The 18,430-nt window shown below is 49.2% G+C and overlaps 5 protein-coding genes across 5 annotated transcripts; all 5 read left to right on the forward strand.

Moving 5' to 3' along the window:
* Positions 1–1,755: 1,755 nt before the first annotated feature.
* On the forward strand, positions 1,756–8,489 carry NECHADRAFT_97262 (uncharacterized protein; the record flags this gene model as incomplete). Its single annotated transcript, XM_003042632.1, has 5 exons — positions 1,756–1,869; positions 1,916–5,745; positions 5,791–6,586; positions 6,629–8,377; positions 8,454–8,489. 5 exons carry the CDS (start codon positions 1,756–1,758, stop codon positions 8,487–8,489), a joined length of 6,525 nt encoding a protein of 2,174 aa, XP_003042678.1.
* A 2,063-nt stretch (positions 8,490–10,552) lies between these two features.
* NECHADRAFT_86607 (uncharacterized protein) lies at positions 10,553–12,263 on the forward strand (the record flags this gene model as incomplete). Its single annotated transcript, XM_003042633.1, has 2 exons — positions 10,553–12,113; positions 12,145–12,263. The coding sequence occupies 2 exons, from the start codon at positions 10,553–10,555 to the stop codon at positions 12,261–12,263; spliced, it is 1,680 nt and encodes a 559-aa protein (XP_003042679.1).
* Positions 12,264–13,069: 806 nt separating this feature from the next.
* Positions 13,070–14,112, forward strand: NECHADRAFT_106465 (carbohydrate esterase family 8; the record flags this gene model as incomplete). Its single annotated transcript, XM_003042634.1, has 2 exons — positions 13,070–13,691; positions 13,745–14,112. 2 exons carry the CDS (start codon positions 13,070–13,072, stop codon positions 14,110–14,112), a joined length of 990 nt encoding a protein of 329 aa, XP_003042680.1.
* Positions 14,113–14,568: 456 nt separating this feature from the next.
* On the forward strand, positions 14,569–16,155 carry NECHADRAFT_13140 (uncharacterized protein; the record flags this gene model as incomplete). The annotated part of the gene is made up of 2 exons (XM_003042635.1): positions 14,569–14,744; positions 14,835–16,155. Coding segments are annotated over 2 exons (1,497 nt in total), but the record flags the coding sequence as incomplete, so codon positions are not given.
* A 762-nt stretch (positions 16,156–16,917) lies between these two features.
* On the forward strand, positions 16,918–17,823 carry NECHADRAFT_86610 (uncharacterized protein; the record flags this gene model as incomplete). Its single annotated transcript, XM_003042636.1, has 2 exons — positions 16,918–17,471; positions 17,523–17,823. The coding sequence occupies 2 exons, from the start codon at positions 16,918–16,920 to the stop codon at positions 17,821–17,823; spliced, it is 855 nt and encodes a 284-aa protein (XP_003042682.1).
* Between the last annotated feature and the right edge of the window lie 607 nt (positions 17,824–18,430).

Here is an 18,430-nt window from a genome sequence, read left to right on the forward strand (position 1 = left end):
ATAATTTAGGAATCTAATCGCATCGAGATTATATGCCTTTTTAGCGGCGACCTAGCTTTTTAGGGTAAATATTATAGATTAATATAGCGCGTCGGATATGTAATTTTAGGTTATTTTAAAGCGCTTAAAGGGCAAGAAGTGTATTACCCTCGCTATTAAATTTAGATATATTTAGTAATTAAGAATTAATTAATTAAATAAAAGAGAGAGAGATTAAGGGATTTTTGGGATATATATTTATCTAGGATATAATCTTATTATATATGTTATTTAAAAATATAAATTAAATAAAGAATTAAAATAAAAAAAGACTAAAAGACTATAAATTAATTATATAATAAGAAAAGTTATAATTTACCTTAAAGAGATTAATTCTTAAAATATTATTTTATCTTTTAAGGTCTTTTAAATTAAAGCCTAATAAGTAAACTTATTTAATTACTTAAAGATAAAATTCTAAGTTAAATTATATTTAATTAGAGTAATTATAACCTAATTAATCTAATACTAAGATTAATTATTAATATTATATTAAATATAAAAGTCCTTAAGAGTTATTTAATATATCTAAGTAATACCTAAGAGCTTAAAAGAAATCTAATAAAATTAATTATAGAGAATAAAAAAAAAAAAAAAAGATTTATTATATTATATCTCTTATAACCTTAGTTATAAAAACTATAAGTCTTTAACTTATTATTAATAATATATATAAATATTAATTCTTAATACATTTAGGTAATATAATATAAATAAAAAGCCTTATTAATAAAATAATTATTAAAGATATAATTAAAGTTATAAAGAAAATAAGCTAACTTAATAATATAAATAAATAAAAGAGATATAATAATAAAAATATTTATAAAAATAAAATAAAAATTAATAAGAAAAATTAAATTTAAAATTTTTTTTTTTTTTTAATTAAATTCTCTAATAAGTCTTTAATAATCTAAGTAAATAATAAGAACTAAAGCTATTATAAAGTAAGGCAAATAAAGATATATTAAAGGAGATAAAGGTATTATAAATAGCGCCTTAAAAGGTATAAAAGGGGTATAATAACCTCTTAGAGATTTAATAGATTAGAATAAAAGACTCTATATAAAAGAAGCTATTTATAGATAGCTTAAATAATAAAAGGTAATACTCTCTCGCTAAAGAGGTATATTAAGCGGGATCCTATATAATAGCTCTAAGGGTAATTATATAAGACTTATAGCTAGCTAATCTTTAGCTATGCGGCTATGCTAGTCCTAATCTGAAAGGCTATATCGCGGCCTAGAAGGGAAAGAGGGAATAGCCTTAGGGATAATAATAATAAGCAATTATAATAAATAGAAGGATAAGCCCATAATTAAATAGTTTCATAGTGGTAATGTTTATCCGCTATTGCTCATTGGGACGCCACTTGATGCAGAGGATTGCTAGGTCTAATACTATTAGTAAATAGCCCACTCAGCTGGCCTAGACTCTCGATTTCTTATTCGACCCGCATGTGCCTATCGAAAAAGATCTACTTATGTGCTCGCGCATCTTCTCAATTGGGCTTGAGCTCTCAGCTGACTTTCATCCAGCGGGCGGGGTTTAAGACACGGGCAAGACATACATTCCAATAGCGCCGGAAGGGCTAGTTCTAGATCCCGTCGTGGCGTTCTGATGGGAGCTGCTCCGCTGGCTGCGCACTGTGAAGTCAAGCTAGGGGAGAGGCATCGATAGGTAAGTGGTGGCACGAGGCAAACCCCAATCTGGGCCATGGACGGAGCACTCCATAGTAACATCTTCGGCTTCGTCTTTGAGCTTCACGATAGTTTCTCAGTCTCTAAATCTGATGTTGTCAGCCAACAAACGACGTACGGGAGTTGGCCCGTCGAGGCCTCCTCCCAGCCACGATACTGTGTCCCCCTTGCCTCAGCGCCTCACCGGACCAAATCTCACCGCTGGGCCAGCTTCCACCCCTGGTAGTGCCTTTGGAAACAAGTCTTTCAATACCATTGCCAAGCTTGGCGGGGAGAAACAACATCTGAAAGTCGGTGACGGGGTACCTGGCTTTCGCACCTCGTTCAACGTCTCCGGGAAAGGAGGAGGTGCATTTCGGCCCATTAGTGAGAACTTCTCGATCATCCCGGTCAATGGCACGCTTTCCCTTTCCCTTCCCATCCAGACCTCCCCAGCTAGAGGCGGATTTGGTCCCGAGTTGAGCTTGTCCTACAGCTCAGAGTCAGGAAATGGGCCATTTGGCTTTGGCTGGGATGTGAATTTGCCGGCAGTGAGTCGAAAGACGAGCCAGGGAATCCCTCGCTATGGTGAATTGGATGATGACATGACTTTCTCGGGCATGGATATTGTACCACGACTGAAGAGTGACGGATCCATCGATGTGAGACAAGAGCCGGGATTTGAAATCGTCAGCTACCGGCCTCGAGTTGATACACAAGACCTTCGGATCGAGCGTTGGGCCGATACTAAGGATCCTGTAGAAGTGCACTGGCGGACAATTTCATCCCAGAATGTTACGTCTATCTACGGCCGGGATGACTCCTCGAGAATCACGGATGTTTCAGGCAGCGTGAAGCGTATATTTTCATGGCTGTTGTGTCGATCCTACGATGGGAGTGGAAATGCCATGGAGTACTCTTACAAGCCGGAGGACGGTGATGGAATTAAGCAAGATGGAATCCTCCCCATCTGGGAGAAGAACCGCCCTCTTGATGTCATATCTCGTCAGAGATACATCAAACGCATCAGGTACGGCAATCGCACCCCATGCAGAGACCTGAAGGACTGGGACTACTTGATGTGGCCACAAGAGTGGACGTTTGAAGTCGTCTTTGACTATGGCGAGCACAAGGCCCAGAGTCCTAGCACTTCCGGCGAACAGCCTTGGTTATCACGAAAAGATGCCTTCTCACAGGGCCACTCGGGATTTGAGGTTCGCACATATCGACTATGCCGACGAATTCTCATGTTTCATCACTTCCCTGAAGAGACTGGCGTTTCAGAGAGCCTGGTATCTTCGACTGAGCTCACCTACAACGAGACTGAACAAGGAACCTTCCTATATCAATACGTGATGAAGGGCCATAGTCCAGCTCAGCCAGGAGGCGACAATGCCCCCCCAACTTACCTCAGCCAGTCTTTACCCGCCTGGACGTTTAACTACACCACTACACCAAGACCAAGCCAACTCAAGGCCACACAGGCCAAGGTAGCAAACTTGCTCAGTATTCCTGGAGTGGGTTCTTCAGTTTCGGAATGGCTTGACCTCGACGGTGAAGGTATTCCGGGCTTGTTGACGAGACTTGGAGACGACACCATGTGCTACCAACGCAACCTTGGCAGCGCAGTGTTCGATCATGACACAGTGTTTCAGTCCCCTCAGGCTCTCATTCAGCAACCTTCCCTGAAGATGGTGAAGAGTGGAAGGTTTGATGACCTTGATAAGAACGGCCATCTGAATTTTGTTGCTGTTGACGCTCACGGTCGCCCACAGGGTTACTGGGAATGGGGGGACCAGGACTCATGGAGTGAGTACTCTGACTTTCCAGAGACTCCAACGGGCGATGCACAGTCAGACGTGGCGGTATCCATCGATCTGACTGGAGATGGCCACGCTGATGTTTTGCGTTCGTCTGGCGAGTCTGGTGAGCTGACCTGGGAGCAGAATTTGGGAAAGCAAGGGTTCTCAGGTTCTCAAAGGTCATTCAGCTTCAGTGCTAGTAGCCCACCACGCTTGAGTCAGACTCCAATTGCTCAGACACATGTTGCCGACATGACTGGCGATGGCCTAGCAGATTTGGTTGAGATATCAGCGGAAAGGATTACGTACTGGCCAAATCTTGGGCACGGTATTTTTGGCACCGCCGTCGAGATGGGAAGTCCCCCAGTCTTTGGAGAGAATCTCGAATTTGACCAAGCTCGTTTGCGTCTGATAGATGTTGATGGCAGCGGAACCACTGATCTGCTCTATCTCTTGCTAGATGACGGCGCACACCTCTACTACAACCTCGCAGGGAACCGTTGGAGTAGGAGAACCTTCATTCCCACGCTGCCCAGGACAGTCGATCCCAATTCTGTCTTCATGCTTGATATCCTTGGCCAAGGAACAGCATGTCTCTGCTGGGCAGACACAAGTGTCTCGGGCCAAACAGACATCAGATATTTGGATCTGATGGGAGGGACGAAGCCGCATCTGCTGAAAGGCTACTCGAATGGTTTAGGAGCAAGCACAAGTGTGAGCTATGCACCGTCGACAGGATTCTACCTTGAGGATCACGCCAAGGGGCGGCCATGGACTACGAAGCTGCCTTTCCCAGTGCAGTGTGTTTCCAGTACGAAGGTCGTCGACCAGATTACTGGAAACTCGGCGATGACCGAGTACGCCTACCATGATGGATACTACGACCCGAACGAGAAGACTTTCTCAGGGTTTGGCATGGTTGAGACTTGGACATCCGAAGTCATCACCCTTGGGAAGGATGAGACTCTCGAGACTCCCAAGACTTACACCAAGTCCTGGTTCAACCTTGGCAATAGCCTCAAAGTCGACGAGGCACGATTTTACATGCCTTCACAAGTTTCGTCAAGTCTTCACGGCACCAGTGATAGAGATCGCGACCAAGCTCTCTTTTGTCTCAAGGGATCTAGTGTGCGAACCGAAGTGTACTCCCTGGATGACAGTGGGAGAGAAAACCTGCCCTATTCTGTCGAGGAGATGTCTTATGATGTTCGACAAATCCAACCACGGTCGATCAACAAGTATGCGGTATTTCAGGTCACGCCACGGGCTTCTGTCAGCACTGTGCTGGACCGAAAACAGGATGACCACCGCGTGAGCCACGAGATTGTTCTCAAGACCAACGAGTTTGGTGCCGTCGAAGAGTCTCTGAGCATAGTTTACCCGCGCTCATCTTCATTCACGCTATTCGACAGCCACCCAGAAGTTGCAAAGAACCAGGCTGCGGGTAATGTCTCATTCGTCAAGACTTGGTACACCAACTCGGTTGATGAGCTGCATTACTTTCGAAATCCCATTCCATGGAGACACCAAGACTATGAGATTTTGCGCTTCAGCTTCAAAGACATGGTTGACGTCGACGATGTACGTACCTTCAACTTCATGGGCCTTCCTTGCAGCAAGACAGAGTCGACTTATAAGGCTTTGCGATCCGAGAGCCGGACGTACTTCAAGAACGGTCAGCTGCTCCAGAGTCTGCCCGGAGGACAATTGGAGGCTTACTCACTCCTCGATCGAACCTGCTCACTCGCTTTGACACTTTACGTCCTATCCAAGCTCAAGGACAATCAGAATGAGCATGGAGTCGCGATTTCTCTTGAGGAGCAGCTTAAGCAAGGTGGATACATTCAGTTGGAGGATGACCCAGAGGGAAATTGGTGGACCTCATCCGGTCAGGCACGATTCTCCCCCACGGACAACGATCAGCTTGTGAATGCTCGAACTTCCTTCTACACCCCTACCTTGTTTTCTGACGCCTTTGGAAACACATCAACAGTCAAAATGGACAGGGATTATCTCATGGTGGAAGAAGTGAGAGATCCTCTTGGGAACACCATCTCATTTGGCAATGATTACCATCACCTGCAACCCGTCAAAATCATCGATCACAACAGCAACATCCAACAGGTTACTCTTGACAGCCTTGGTCGCGCTATTGGCGTCGCTATGGTTGGGAAGGCCGTGCAAACCCAGGATAATGACGACGGTGATGCCATTGAGCCTCTTGTGTCAACTTCTGCAGACATCGCTCTCGCTGTGCTCTCGAACCCAAGTGGAGAGGAAGGCAGGAGGCTCCTTGGCAAATCTGGAAGTTGCACTGTTTACTGCCTCAATCAGTTTGAGACATGGAGCTCTGGTCAGACGAGCTCGAGACCTGAGAGTCCGTCTCCCGCGTTCCTGTTGGAGGTATCACGCGATCTTTCTTTCCGACGGTCTGAGAATCCAACACTACATGTGTCTGTCACTTATCTTGATGGTCATGGAGCACCTCTCCAGCAGATACACCTGAACGACCTGAACAAAAATGATGAGAGGTGGTTGGTCAATGCTGCATCGGTATCTGGCGCAACAGGACAGGTTGTGCGGACCTTCGCCCCTTTCTTCGCATCTACTCCAAATTTGGCCCCGGTGCCAATTATCTCATCAAACGCGACAACTGTATTTTGTGATGGCGTTGGACGTGCAGTGGCTCAACTTCATCCTGATCACACGTGGTCCAAGACTGTTCACTCACCCTGGATGACGACGGACTATGGTATTACAGACATGATCTCGGTGGCAAATCCACATGAAGATGCTGATGTCGGTCATCTCTTCAGCCGCATCAGTTCGTCCCGATATCTTCCTTCCTGGCGTGGGATTAATCTTCAAGGAACGAAGCAGCAGCAAACAGCCGCTGTAAAATCCGCCTCGTATGGCACCAACCCGACCACTACGCACTTTGGCTGCTGTGGGCTCCCAGTTAAAACGGTGCAAGTCGCAGATGGGAAGGCGCATTCACGAACTTTCTACTATGATTTCTCGGGTAACAAAATTCGAGACGTCGACAGCCTTGGTCGGGTGTGCGAAGTGAGTCTCTACGACAAACTCAACCGCCAAATCCTGGTCCAGGGGATGGATGATGGAGACATCGTGTCCCTTCAAGATGTCAACGGTAGCCCTTTGGTCTCATGGAACAGTCGTGGAATCTCTTCCCGGCATTCCTACGATGCTCTACGACGAGAGACGGGCCGTTGGACACAACATGGGTCAGAGGCTGCCAAGTTGACTGTGCAGATTGTCTATGGCGAGGACGCTCCGCAGGTATCTGATCGAAACCTCAAGGGCCAGGTCTGGATCATCAAAGATCAATCCGGTAAACACACCAACAATAGTTTTGACATTCGTGGGCGTTGCATCGAGAAGGCCTTTTCTCCAGCAAAGGAGTACAAACTCTTGCTGGACTGGAACACAAGTCCATCGCTACTGGATGGCATGTGCGAGACACAATCATACATACACAAGGCCCAGTTTGACAATTTTGACCAGACATTGGAGGAAGAGGACCCAGCAGGGAACCGAACCGTGAGGGAGTTTACCCTGTCAGGTCAAGTCAGGCAGGTCACTCATCAGCACGTCGATATTCCGGGTCTACAGGCGTATCTCCAAGACTCCACGTTCTCAGCCGATGGGCTTCCACTGAAGATGACCTATGGAAACAACACTTCAACTGAGTTCCGGTACGACAAGCTTTCAAGGCAGCTCATCTCTCAGAGGACGACCTGCAAGGATGGAGGCCGGGTAACTGTTCTTGAAGACCTGACACACGCCTACGACTGTGTGGGCCGCTGCATCTACACCTACGACGCGTCTGAACAAACCAAGTATTTCCAAAACACGAGAATCGAGCCCAAGCGCGAGTACACCTACGACGCGATTGGGCAGTTGACATCCGCGTCTGGGAGGGCTCTTCTTCCGAGCACTGGCATTCTTCACCCATACAATGCGACGACTGGAATGAACCCCACCAAAGGCGCCGTCGGCGGCCAACAGGTTTACCAGTATCTCGAGTCGTATGAGTATGATCTCGCGGGAAACATTGAGAAAATGACCCATGCTGCTGTCAACCAACCAAAGGCTTCTCAGTGGACGCGCCGCTACTTCTACGATTCTCCGAGCCGTTTCAGCACCGACTCCGAAGTCCAGATGAGCAACCGCTTGACCAGTACGACATCTGGATCCCTGTCGGAAGAGTGCGGCTACTCTGGCGATGGGGGCCAGGTGGGTTGTATGACAAGTCTGCCTCAGTATTCTCAGCTGAGCTGGAATTCTGAGAACTTGCTGGGGTCGTCTTCTACACAGTGTACCAAGGACGACACCCCTCAGACAACCTACTATGTCTACGACTATTCTGGAAAGAGAGTTCGAAAGGTGACTGAGAGTTTTGCCAAAGCTGGGTCTCCCACACGCAAGGAGAGAGACACCCTTTGCCTCGATGGGGTTGAAATCCAGCTCAAGTTTGTCGCAAACGACGTTTCTCACCGCACAATCGCCCATGTTACGGGTCACGAGCTTTTGGCCTTGGTAGAGAGCTCGACTGGCGAAAGAACGTTGCCACGATACCAAGTTGGTGACAACATGGAGCTTGACAATGAGGGTCAACTGATCTCGTATGAGGAGTACTCGCCCTTTGGTGCAGTCACCTACTCATCGATGCATCAAGAAGTCAAGGCATCTCGCGAGTATCGCTTCCAGCGGTACAAACATGACAGAGAAACTGGACTCTATCACTGCGGCGCACGATACTATTGCCCTTGGCTGGGACGATGGACATCACCTGATCCTTCAGGAGATATTGATGGACCAAATTTGTACCAATACGTCAACAATGACCCTATCAATTTTGATGATCATTCAGGCCGCTGCTTGGAGAGAGGAAGATCTCCACAACGCAGAGTTAAAGCTGAACATGCTGCTTTCAACAGCCGTTTAGAGAAGGATAGCGCTATGTTAGAAGGTCTCCGTGACCGCACCTCCTGCCTGGAAGGTCTGAACGTGAACAAACACTTCCGTTCACGATCGACCAGCAAAAAATCCCGTCCTCCAACACTACCTACCAATGTCAAGGCGGAAATGAATAAAAGTTTTGCCGATACGGTCGCCTTTCTTGACAGAGGCGGGGAGAACATCATGGGGGAGCATGGTAAAAAACTAATTGCCAAGGCTCAGGATGCGAACAGCGAAGTCAGAGAAGTGCAACAGCGCTTGACGTTCAAGACGGACCTCTTCCTCCGGCACTTCAATAATTTCTCTAGGGCAGTAAGCACTGAGGCTGGCAAGTACCGCCTAGGCATCGAAACCAAAGCTGTTGAGCTGAATGAAGGACTGAAGGGTGATCTCGGAACTTTGGATCTGGTGAGGGATGATCAATTCTCTCGGAAATCCAGGTTGAGGGCGATGAAACAGATTTTGCGCAGGGTCGACAACATCGTCGAGGCATTTGGGGGTGAACACCCAGTCCATAACCCGGGTGGAGGAGTGGATTGGGCCGAAGGGCGCAAAGTTGGCCAGAACATATTTGCAGACATAGGGGATATTGCTGCTCAGTTAAAAGAAGTGGAATCATGGGCTAAGTCCGTGAACAGGCAGTTACAGTCGAGCTTTGGAGGGACCTTCGCGCCCGTAAAGAAAACAAGTCTTGGCGGGGGACGCTACGTGGGTGACTATTTTGCGAAGGTCGCCACATCCACGCAGGATAAGGGGAATTATGGAGGGCGAAATATTTCTTACGGGTAGATGATGGCAATGAACCTGGAGTTGGAAGACGAGAGAGACGGATCAGAGCATCTTTAGGCAGTTGATGGGCTGTGACTTGAAATTGCGGAGTAATCTTTGTGTTCACACTCAACCGTCACGTGTATATCGTGTACAAACGGGCCCTCAGCCTAATCATGTTTCAGTGGCAGCTTGGTCCAGGGTAAAACCGCCCACAAACGTTGTGTTTGTGAAGAAGAGCGGTGTGGTTTCTCTAGAGGACACGTCTGCACATTTGAAAAGTAAACATTGAAACAAGACACTCTTTCAATAAGCAAAAGCAACTCAGAGCTGATTCCGATTGTGGACTCTTCTGCAAGCCTGGGTATTTACTTCTCAACCCAGTTGAAGCCATTCAGATGATCGACAACCATCATGTGCAGCAAAACTTCAGCCCAACTAATTTACGCCCCTCCCTTTCTGCCCTACGCAGGGAGACTCAAAAGCCATCATTCTCCCAGAGTCGCAGTCGCCAACCAAACCCCTGCGTTGGAAATAACCTTACAATCCGTTGAAAAGCTGGGCATGGGACGTCGGCAGACATGTCGCCGAGAGGTGGCACACTCGGAGCCATTGCGATTGGATGGGATTTCGGATCTAACCCGATAGTCCGAGACATTGTGTTCGGTCTCTCCCTTATTTACCTGCTGCAGACTCGTATCGGTGAGAATCTAATCAGCCCAGCTGAATATGCAGACTCCTGAAACTGTATCACGGCTAAATTATCACAGACACGAGACCAACCTCTCATTTCAAGCTTTCATTATGCTTACATGTTAGCTTATCCCTTAAGTTGTCTGTGGCTGCATTGCATTGCTTATCCCAATACCCGAGGTCAGCCCAGTGGTCAGAATCCGAGACATTCTCAAGGGAGACCGTCTAGACGAGCGCCTCTGGCAGAGCCAGGCTGGCCCTATGTGGCGGTATGGCATCTTAATCCGGGGAAATATCGTATCCTGTCAATTCCAGGGATGTTCCCCAGATTCCCAAGGTGCCCTTCCCTTTCTTGGCATAGGATGACAGGAGTCGACAGCCCGGCCTCAACCAGCGAGATCCGAGTATAAGAAGGGTCGCGATAGTCCGTTCAAATCGTAATTCTTCATCAGCATCAATCAGCTTCCACTCATTTACAAGCCGATTGCGTCTGCCCCTCGTTTAGGTTCGACTTTGGTTTTTTTGCTCGTTTTATCCCACTTTGTCACTCCTTGTCTGAAAGCACAAACAAAACACAACTACAACAAGATGAGATACTCGTTCGCCCTCACCGGTCTTGTGACCGTGGCTTTTAGCTCTGGTGCCCTGGCCCAGACTACTGAGCCCGTCGAGACCGTCATCGAGCCAGTTCCCACTTCTGAGCCGGTTCCTACCTCTGAGCCCGTTGTTCCCACCTCCGAGCCCGTTGTTCCTACCAGCTCGGTCGCCCCGGTGCCGATGCCCACCGACCCTTGCCTGGCGGACTGCAACAGGAAGCACGATGCTTGCAACACCGCTCCCGGTGCCAACCACGCTTCTTGCGCTTCTGACTACGCTCAGTGCCTGGGCTACAACCCCTACGCCGGCACTGGCTTTGTTGAGCCCACTGCTTGCTCCAAGAGCATGACCACCGTCCCCGGGCCCAAGAAGACCGAGTCCCCCGAGGTCTGCTGTGTCACTTGCACCACCACCTACAAGGCCTGCTGTGACGCTGCTGGCGATGTCATCGACCACTGCAAGATCGAGTATACCACTTGCCTGGGTTATAACCCCTGGGATGTTATCCCCTGGGTCGAGCCTACCGTGTGCAAGCACCACGAGCCCATGCCCCCTAAGCCCACCGGAACCCCTGAGGAGTGCTGCCTCCAGTGCACCACTGTCTATGACTCTTGCTGTGCCGCCGACGGTGCCATCATCGAGAACTGTAAGGCCGAGTACACCGTCTGCCTGGGCTACAACCCCTGGGATGTTGTCCCCTGGGAGAAGCCTTACATCTGCAAGCACGGTGACAAGCCTTACCCTCCCAAGGGCGGCAAGGACGGCATCATTGTTGGCCCCCCCACCAAGCAGCCTGTTGGAACCCCTGAGGAGTGCTGCGTGACCTGCACCACCACCTATAAGGCTTGCTGCGACGCTGCTGGAGATGTCATTGATCACTGCAAGATTGAGTATACTACCTGCCTCGGATATAACCCCTTCGATATCATCCCCTGGGTTGAGCCTACTGTCTGCAAGCATGACTCCTACCCTCCTAAGGGCGGCAAGGACGGCAAGATCATTGTTGGCCCCCCCACCAAGCAGCCTTCTGGAACTCCCGAGGAGTGCTGTGTTACCTGCACTACCGTCTACAAGCAGTGCTGCGACGAGGCTGGCGATGTTATTGACCACTGCAAGGTTGCTTACACCACCTGCCTTGGCTACAACCCCTTCGACATTATTCCTTGGGTCGAGCCCACTGTCTGCAAGCACGGTGACACCACTGGTACCAAGAAGGTTGTTGATGGCAAGGACAAGGACGGCAAGATCATCAGCGGCCCTCCCACTTCTCAGACTGGCACCAAGCCCAACACTGGCAAGACTGGTACCGCCGAGGAGTGCTGCATCGAGTGCACCACCGTCTACAAGAAGTGCTGTGATGAGGCCGGCGACGTCATTGACCACTGCAAGGTTGCCTATACCTCTTGCCTCGGCTACAACCCCTTCGAGGTTATCCCCTGGGTCGAGCCCACCGTCTGCAAGCACCCTGACGACGATGTTGTCATTGTCAGCGGCGGCCAGAGCCTCCGACCTGCCCTGGCTCTCCTTGCCCTGGGTGCCATTGCTCTTCTCTGTAAGTCTCTTCTCCTCTCTCGTCTACTCAGTTACTGACCATCTATCCAGAAATGAGCCCAACTGGCGACCCCAGCAGTCGCAGTCTTCTTCCCTTCTTCTTCTGCTGACCCTCTTACCACTTGGACTCTTCTTTGTTGCCCCGGGGTGATCCCTGCAGTTGTGTGTGCCTTTCTCAGGCAGGGGACAAAAAACTCTTTTACATTCTTATGAATCTTATGCTTTATGGACTTTGCCATTCTCTTGGCGGGAAAACTTTTGTGCTGAACGACACGTATGTAATTACAGCTATGATTGGATCGAGCCCTAGCCGGATGACGGCACTGGAGACTTGGGGCAGCTTAGCTTTAATGTATTGAATAATTCGCTTCACACTTAGTATGCAATTGGCTTGGATCGCACGTTGACCGCCTTGTGCTTGTGCTTTATGTCTCCTCTTAACTGAGTTTACTATAACTGTCCTGCAATGTGTCAGACCGCAACTTATTAAGGGGCAAACAGCCAAACTCAACTGCTGTTCTCAGCCTGACTTCTTACTAACCGGTTTCACGGGAGAATGATGCATGAAACACATATATCCAATCCTTGGCGGAACATCCCCCCTCGTCTCCAATAGAATATGACCCCAGATTAATCCACCAACCATGCCCCATCCCCGCAAACTCAATGCATTGAACATGCCTGGATACCGGCAATTGACTTGAAACGTCTGAAACCAGGCTCGGAAGACGTGGCTCCGGGGGAACCGAACGATCTTCGAGGCTAACCTCACTGCTACCTCGTATTAATTCCGCCTGGAAATTGCATTCTCCACCAATCACGTTTAAAGTTTGTTGCGTTGCATGTAAATGGGACGGGTTTCTAGAAGACAGCAATGGGAAGTTATAAAGAGCTGGATGACTTGATTGATAATAGTTATTGGATCAGACTACTATCGACTTCCTATCAGTAGCCAAGATGAAGTTTCTTGCCACCTTGAATTTTGTTACTGCGGCTTTCGCTGCCAGCCGAACCTCTGCGCCAAGCGGATGTTTGACTGTCAAGAAATCCCCGTCTAGTGGCCAATACGGCACTATCCAAGCTGCCGTCAACGCTCTCTCCACTAGCGCCAGCGGGTCTCAGTGCATCTTTATCGACCAGGGCACCTACAACGAGCAAGTTCTCGTACCCAAGCGCTCAGCTCAGCTGACCATCTACGGATACACTGCCGACACTAGCAGCTACAGCGGCAACAAGGTCACTATCACTGCCAAGAAGAGTCAGGCTGATGGTCTCAACAACGACGAGAGTGCCACTCTCCGTGTCAAGTCTTCCAACTTCAAGTTGTACAATGTCAACGTTGCCAATACGTACGGCAAGGGCAGCCAGGCTGTCGCCTTGAGCGCCTACGCTGATAGCGGATACTACGGGTGTGCCCTCACCGGATACCAGGACACTCTTCTCAGCAACGAGGGCTATCAGCTGTACTCGAAGTGCCTGATCCAGGGTGCCACTGACTTTATCTTTGGCCAGAAGGCCTCGAGCTGGTTTGAGAAGTGCGACCTTCGTGTCGTCAGCGCGTCGATTGGCTACATCACCGGTAAGCAAGAAACGTAGCAGTAACAAATACTTGCGTACTAACAACACCATCAGCCAACGGCCGTGACTCTTCTTCTAACCCTTCCTACTACGTCTTCAACAACTGCAACATCGCCGCAGCCTCTGGAAACTCCGTCACCAACGGCGCGTACTACCTCGGCCGTCCCTGGAGAGAGTATGCCCGCGTCGTCTTCCAGAAGACGAGCATGACCTCCGTCATCAACGCTGCCGGGTGGAAGGTGTGGAACAGCGGCGACGAGCGAACCGGCAACGTCATCTTTGGAGAGTACAGCAACACTGGTGCTGGAGCTTCGGGCAAGCGAGCTTCCTTCTACACTAAGCTTTCTTCGGCAGTGTCTATCTCGACTGTCTTGACTGGAAGCTACGCCTCCAAGGGCTACTATGATGCCTCTTACATGTAAAGAGCATCTGATGCAGAAGGGCCCTTGCACTGTGTGCGAGGCAGTTGGGAAAAGGAAGACGCGACGCTGATTCGCAGCTGGTTTCACAAGTACATATTCATGGCGCGATTTCGCCAGAAATACAAACATTCTTCCTCATTGTCAGGTTTTCTGTGCTGAATAGTATGCATTTAAGGACACCATATCGCGCCTTATCAACTAGCATTGCGTGATCTTGGACCCAGCCTTTGCGGAGCCGACTTTCTAGGGTCGCATCCGCTCGATAAGACGGCGTTAAGACTGGACAATTGCTGCGCTTTCTTCTGCATGCATCCTATTGAATTGACACTGGAAATCTCGTTTCGAGAATTGTTGATACTCCAGCGATCTCTTAGATCTTGGTTGCCATCAATGTCCCTCCACAGCGCCAATTCCGAGACATCCCCGATAGTAAACTCAACTCAAGATGGCTCCAGCAAACCCAGCGCGCTAGCATGCACCGAATGTCGCCGAAAACACGTCAAATGCGACGCCGGGTCTCCTCAATGCATGCGCTGCCAGACTCAGGGACTGCAATGTCGCTATGAGCCATCGCGACGAGGCATGAAGCGACGAAAGCTTCACCATTTTACTTCGCGTTCTCCGGGAGACCTGTCAACGACGGGAACGCCAACGGATTCAACTCTGAGAGCGGGTCGACGGGAGCCTGAGCAAATCATCTGGGATTCCGCCGATCCTCATAGTGCTCTCACGGACTTCCAGCCCTCTGTCGATGGCAATGATTATCCATGGAGCGAGCCAAGCCTTGGAGAATGTCTTTTACAAAGCGCGCAGAACGCTGGTGATGAGACTGAGCCGGTAGAGGACGACACTCTTCTCATTAATCTTTTTTACTCGAACTTCTTCCCAACGCATCCTTTCCTGGTCCCTCGAGCGCTCTACACATCACAAAATTACCCATCTTACATGAAGCTCGTCATTCATCTCATCGGTTGCCATTATACCGGGACGATATGCAGCGAGACGATGCAAGGCATGGCAGACGATGCGCTGAAGAAGGCATGGGACCGAGGAGAGCGCAACTTTGTGCTCTTACAAGCTCTTCTGCTCTTTTCCATGATCCTTCATGCCCGTTGCGTATACGGCAGGTCCCGCTCAAGCCTCTCTAAAGCTGTTTCTCTTGCCCTAGAGCTGAACATGCATCGCAAGTCATTCAGCGTCGCACACTCAGCTGGATCCCCTGTCGTGGAAGAAAGCATTAGAAGGACATGGTGGGAGCTATACATTACCGACGGCTTCATAGCCGCGCTCGACCACAAGCCCAACTTTCGATGCAATTCGGTTAAATCAGATATGTCTCTTCCATGTGAGGAGTTTCTCTACTCGGGGGAACCGCTGTTATTTGAGCCTTCAACGCTTGAACAATTCGAGTCGAGGATCTATACCAACGACGACCTCCCCTTTTCGTCTTTCGCGTATCGTATAGAGGCTGCCCAGCTCTTCGCTCGTGCGCTATCGATAGCCTCGACGCATGATGTCCACCGCGATCAGATTCAAAATGTCGACAATCTCTTGGCCGCCTGGCAGCATCACCTGGGCACCGGCAAAACAGAGCCTGTGGATTCTACAGGGGGTGTGGATCACACGCTCCTCCAAGCGCACGTTCTGATCGAGTACACCACTATGTACCTCCACTTTCCCCGAAGTGATCTTGTAGGTGCCATCGCAGCGGCCTCGGGGATAAAGTCAAGCTTGGATCTGTTGCCGACCTATTCAAGGTCGATGCATGGTATTAAAGCAGTCGAGGCTGCCAAGCGCTTCATCGACCTGGTCGGTCTGGAATCCTCAGCTCTGAAGCATAGTCCCTTGATGCTGAACGGGTTGCTTCTCAGTTGCACCGTTCAGCTATCCGCTTCTTCCCTGCGTCCATCTCGATACTCCGACCAGTTCCACAGTCGTCTGTGCTTGAGTCTCGGCATACTAAAGACATTGTATCCGGTTTGGGCACTGGCTCGAGAAGTTTCGGATAGCATCCGATCAATGGCTAACCAGGCCTTGCCCAGTGAGAAAGATATGGCATCAGATTCAGCTTTGTCTCTCGTTGATAGTGGAATTAATGTGAGCTCTTTGGCAGAGGTGGACATGGCATTCTCGTGGATGGATTTCCCACCGCAGTTACCGGCGATGTCGGAGTAGGACGAGTAGAACCCAGGGAGTTAGTAAGCGGGAACAATAAGAGAGAACACGCCGATTATATTCTCAATACCCACTCAGTCGACTATCATGTATTGCGAGAACGTTAGCGAAGAACGGCATTGCCCCTGCTACTCCTCGCCGTGCTTTCGGCATCCGCGGACATCTCCCGTACCGGATGCTCTGGGACAACTCCATATGCCTAATTTCTTTGAGTTTGCCAGGTGTAATAGTGAATACGAGCGTGATGCATCCTCCCGGGTTACCCGGTGGTTTGGAACTGAAGTCCAAGATAGTTTTAGCCATGAACTTTAAACACCATCACGGGCCACGAGACTAACCCAGAAATCCAAATGAATGGAAATTAAGGGATTATTGCAGGGTTCTTTTGTCTCAAGATGAACGAGGCCAGGGTTTTGACCGGTAGTGACATACGGAACGTTGACAGCGGGAACTTTTCCCCTGGCTAAGAATTGACGGGAAAATGCCATAGAAGACGTTGGTCCTTATTGTACATGGATGGAAATGACTATATATACAGCATTAGGCTTGGCAATGCCCAGTCTTGTGAAACCCAAACACTTTTCAACCATTGGTCACTCGTCTTTCAATATCCATCCGCCTGTGTACACGATGAGACTCCAGCTTCTCACTAACGTGCTCTTACTGGGTGGCACTCTTGTCACTGCCTTAGACCTTGCCACAGCGAGGGCCAAGGGCATCATTCCGAGAAGCCTACAATCCCACGACAAGACTCGGCAGCACCCTCGAGATGTACAGCACAGAACAAGTTACATCTGGAACGGAGGTGAAGTCGCTGGGCCCCGTTTTGCCTCGGTCACGGCGGAGGTGGTCATCCCAAACATCACATTCCCCTATGGTTACAACTCCACCGCATACTACAGCTCGTCTGTCTGGGTCGGAATTGGCGGTGACCAAAACACGTGCGATGACCCTGCGAGGGTCTACAATGGAGGGCTCATTCAAGGGGGTTACTATTATCTGTACGATAAAGAGGGTGACTTTGGTGTCTTTGCTTTCTATGAATGGTTTCCTAACCCACCTATCTTTCTGGATGACACCCAGGGTATCTTGACTGATATCGGAGATCATGTGCGCATGACGGTGACACAAAAGGACAACACTACGGGGACATTTACTTGGGAAAATTTCACCCAAAAGAAGCGGTAAGAGGCCCTTGGATAGTACTCTTCCTCTGAAACTAACCTTGATTCCAGATTTGACATCAACCTCACCGCACCGGCCAACGGCACTCTCTGCACAAACCACGCAGAGTGGATTGTCGAGAGCTTCATGACGCCTCAAGATCCTGACGCTTACTTTCCTGACTTTGGAGAGCTGACATTTCACAAAGTCAAGGCGGTTTCAGAACAGGGCAAGAGGGCATCGCTGGCTGATGGTATCATCATCGCTGCTGAGCCGAAGCTGGGTAGTGATAGGGTTTTAACGAGTTGTGAGATGGTGGACTCAGAAACTACCACGTGCAAGTGGCTTGGATATAAGGGCATTTTTGACTAGAGGTACACATTTGTAGTGTCATACAACACAGTCATACCCTTATTTGAACCACCTTCGGCATCTCCTGAGTCACCGAACCCTTGCCATCACTAAAACATTTTACATCTAGAATCAAGTCAAAAGCAAGCTAGCCTAGAAAAGAACCAGGTCCCCGACACCACAGCTATAAAGCAACGCAAGACGCCGTCTGCAGGTACCAGACAGCAAGTCATCATTTAGAAGCAGGATTGCACCATCGCCCTTTCCTGGGAACCCTTACTAGCACAAGCTACAGTATTCCTATCAGTTTATCTTTCTTGAAAACCATTCGCCTCCGGCACTTCGATCCGAGTTGTACCCACTACGGAGCCGCATGGCGGAGCCGCTTCCGAACAACATCGCATCAACGGCCTTTGCCACAGTAAATACAATTTTCAAGTTGATCAGAGGGGAATCACGCTGAGACATGTCAAAATTTCTCTTTGAATGGCTTCATGTTAAACACTATAGATATTTATGAGGGAGAGGGGCGTATTAATATGGTTGCTAGCATACTCAGGGGAGCGAGCAATTGCATTATGTCCAGACCAACACTTCATATCACCAGATCACTGCCAATAGGCCCAGG

The sequence above is a fragment of the Fusarium vanettenii genome (assembly GCF_000151355.1).
Source record: "Fusarium vanettenii 77-13-4 chromosome 11 genomic scaffold NECHAsca_32_chr11_3_0, whole genome shotgun sequence".
NCBI classification, from domain to species: Eukaryota; Fungi; Ascomycota; class Sordariomycetes; order Hypocreales; family Nectriaceae; genus Fusarium; species Fusarium vanettenii.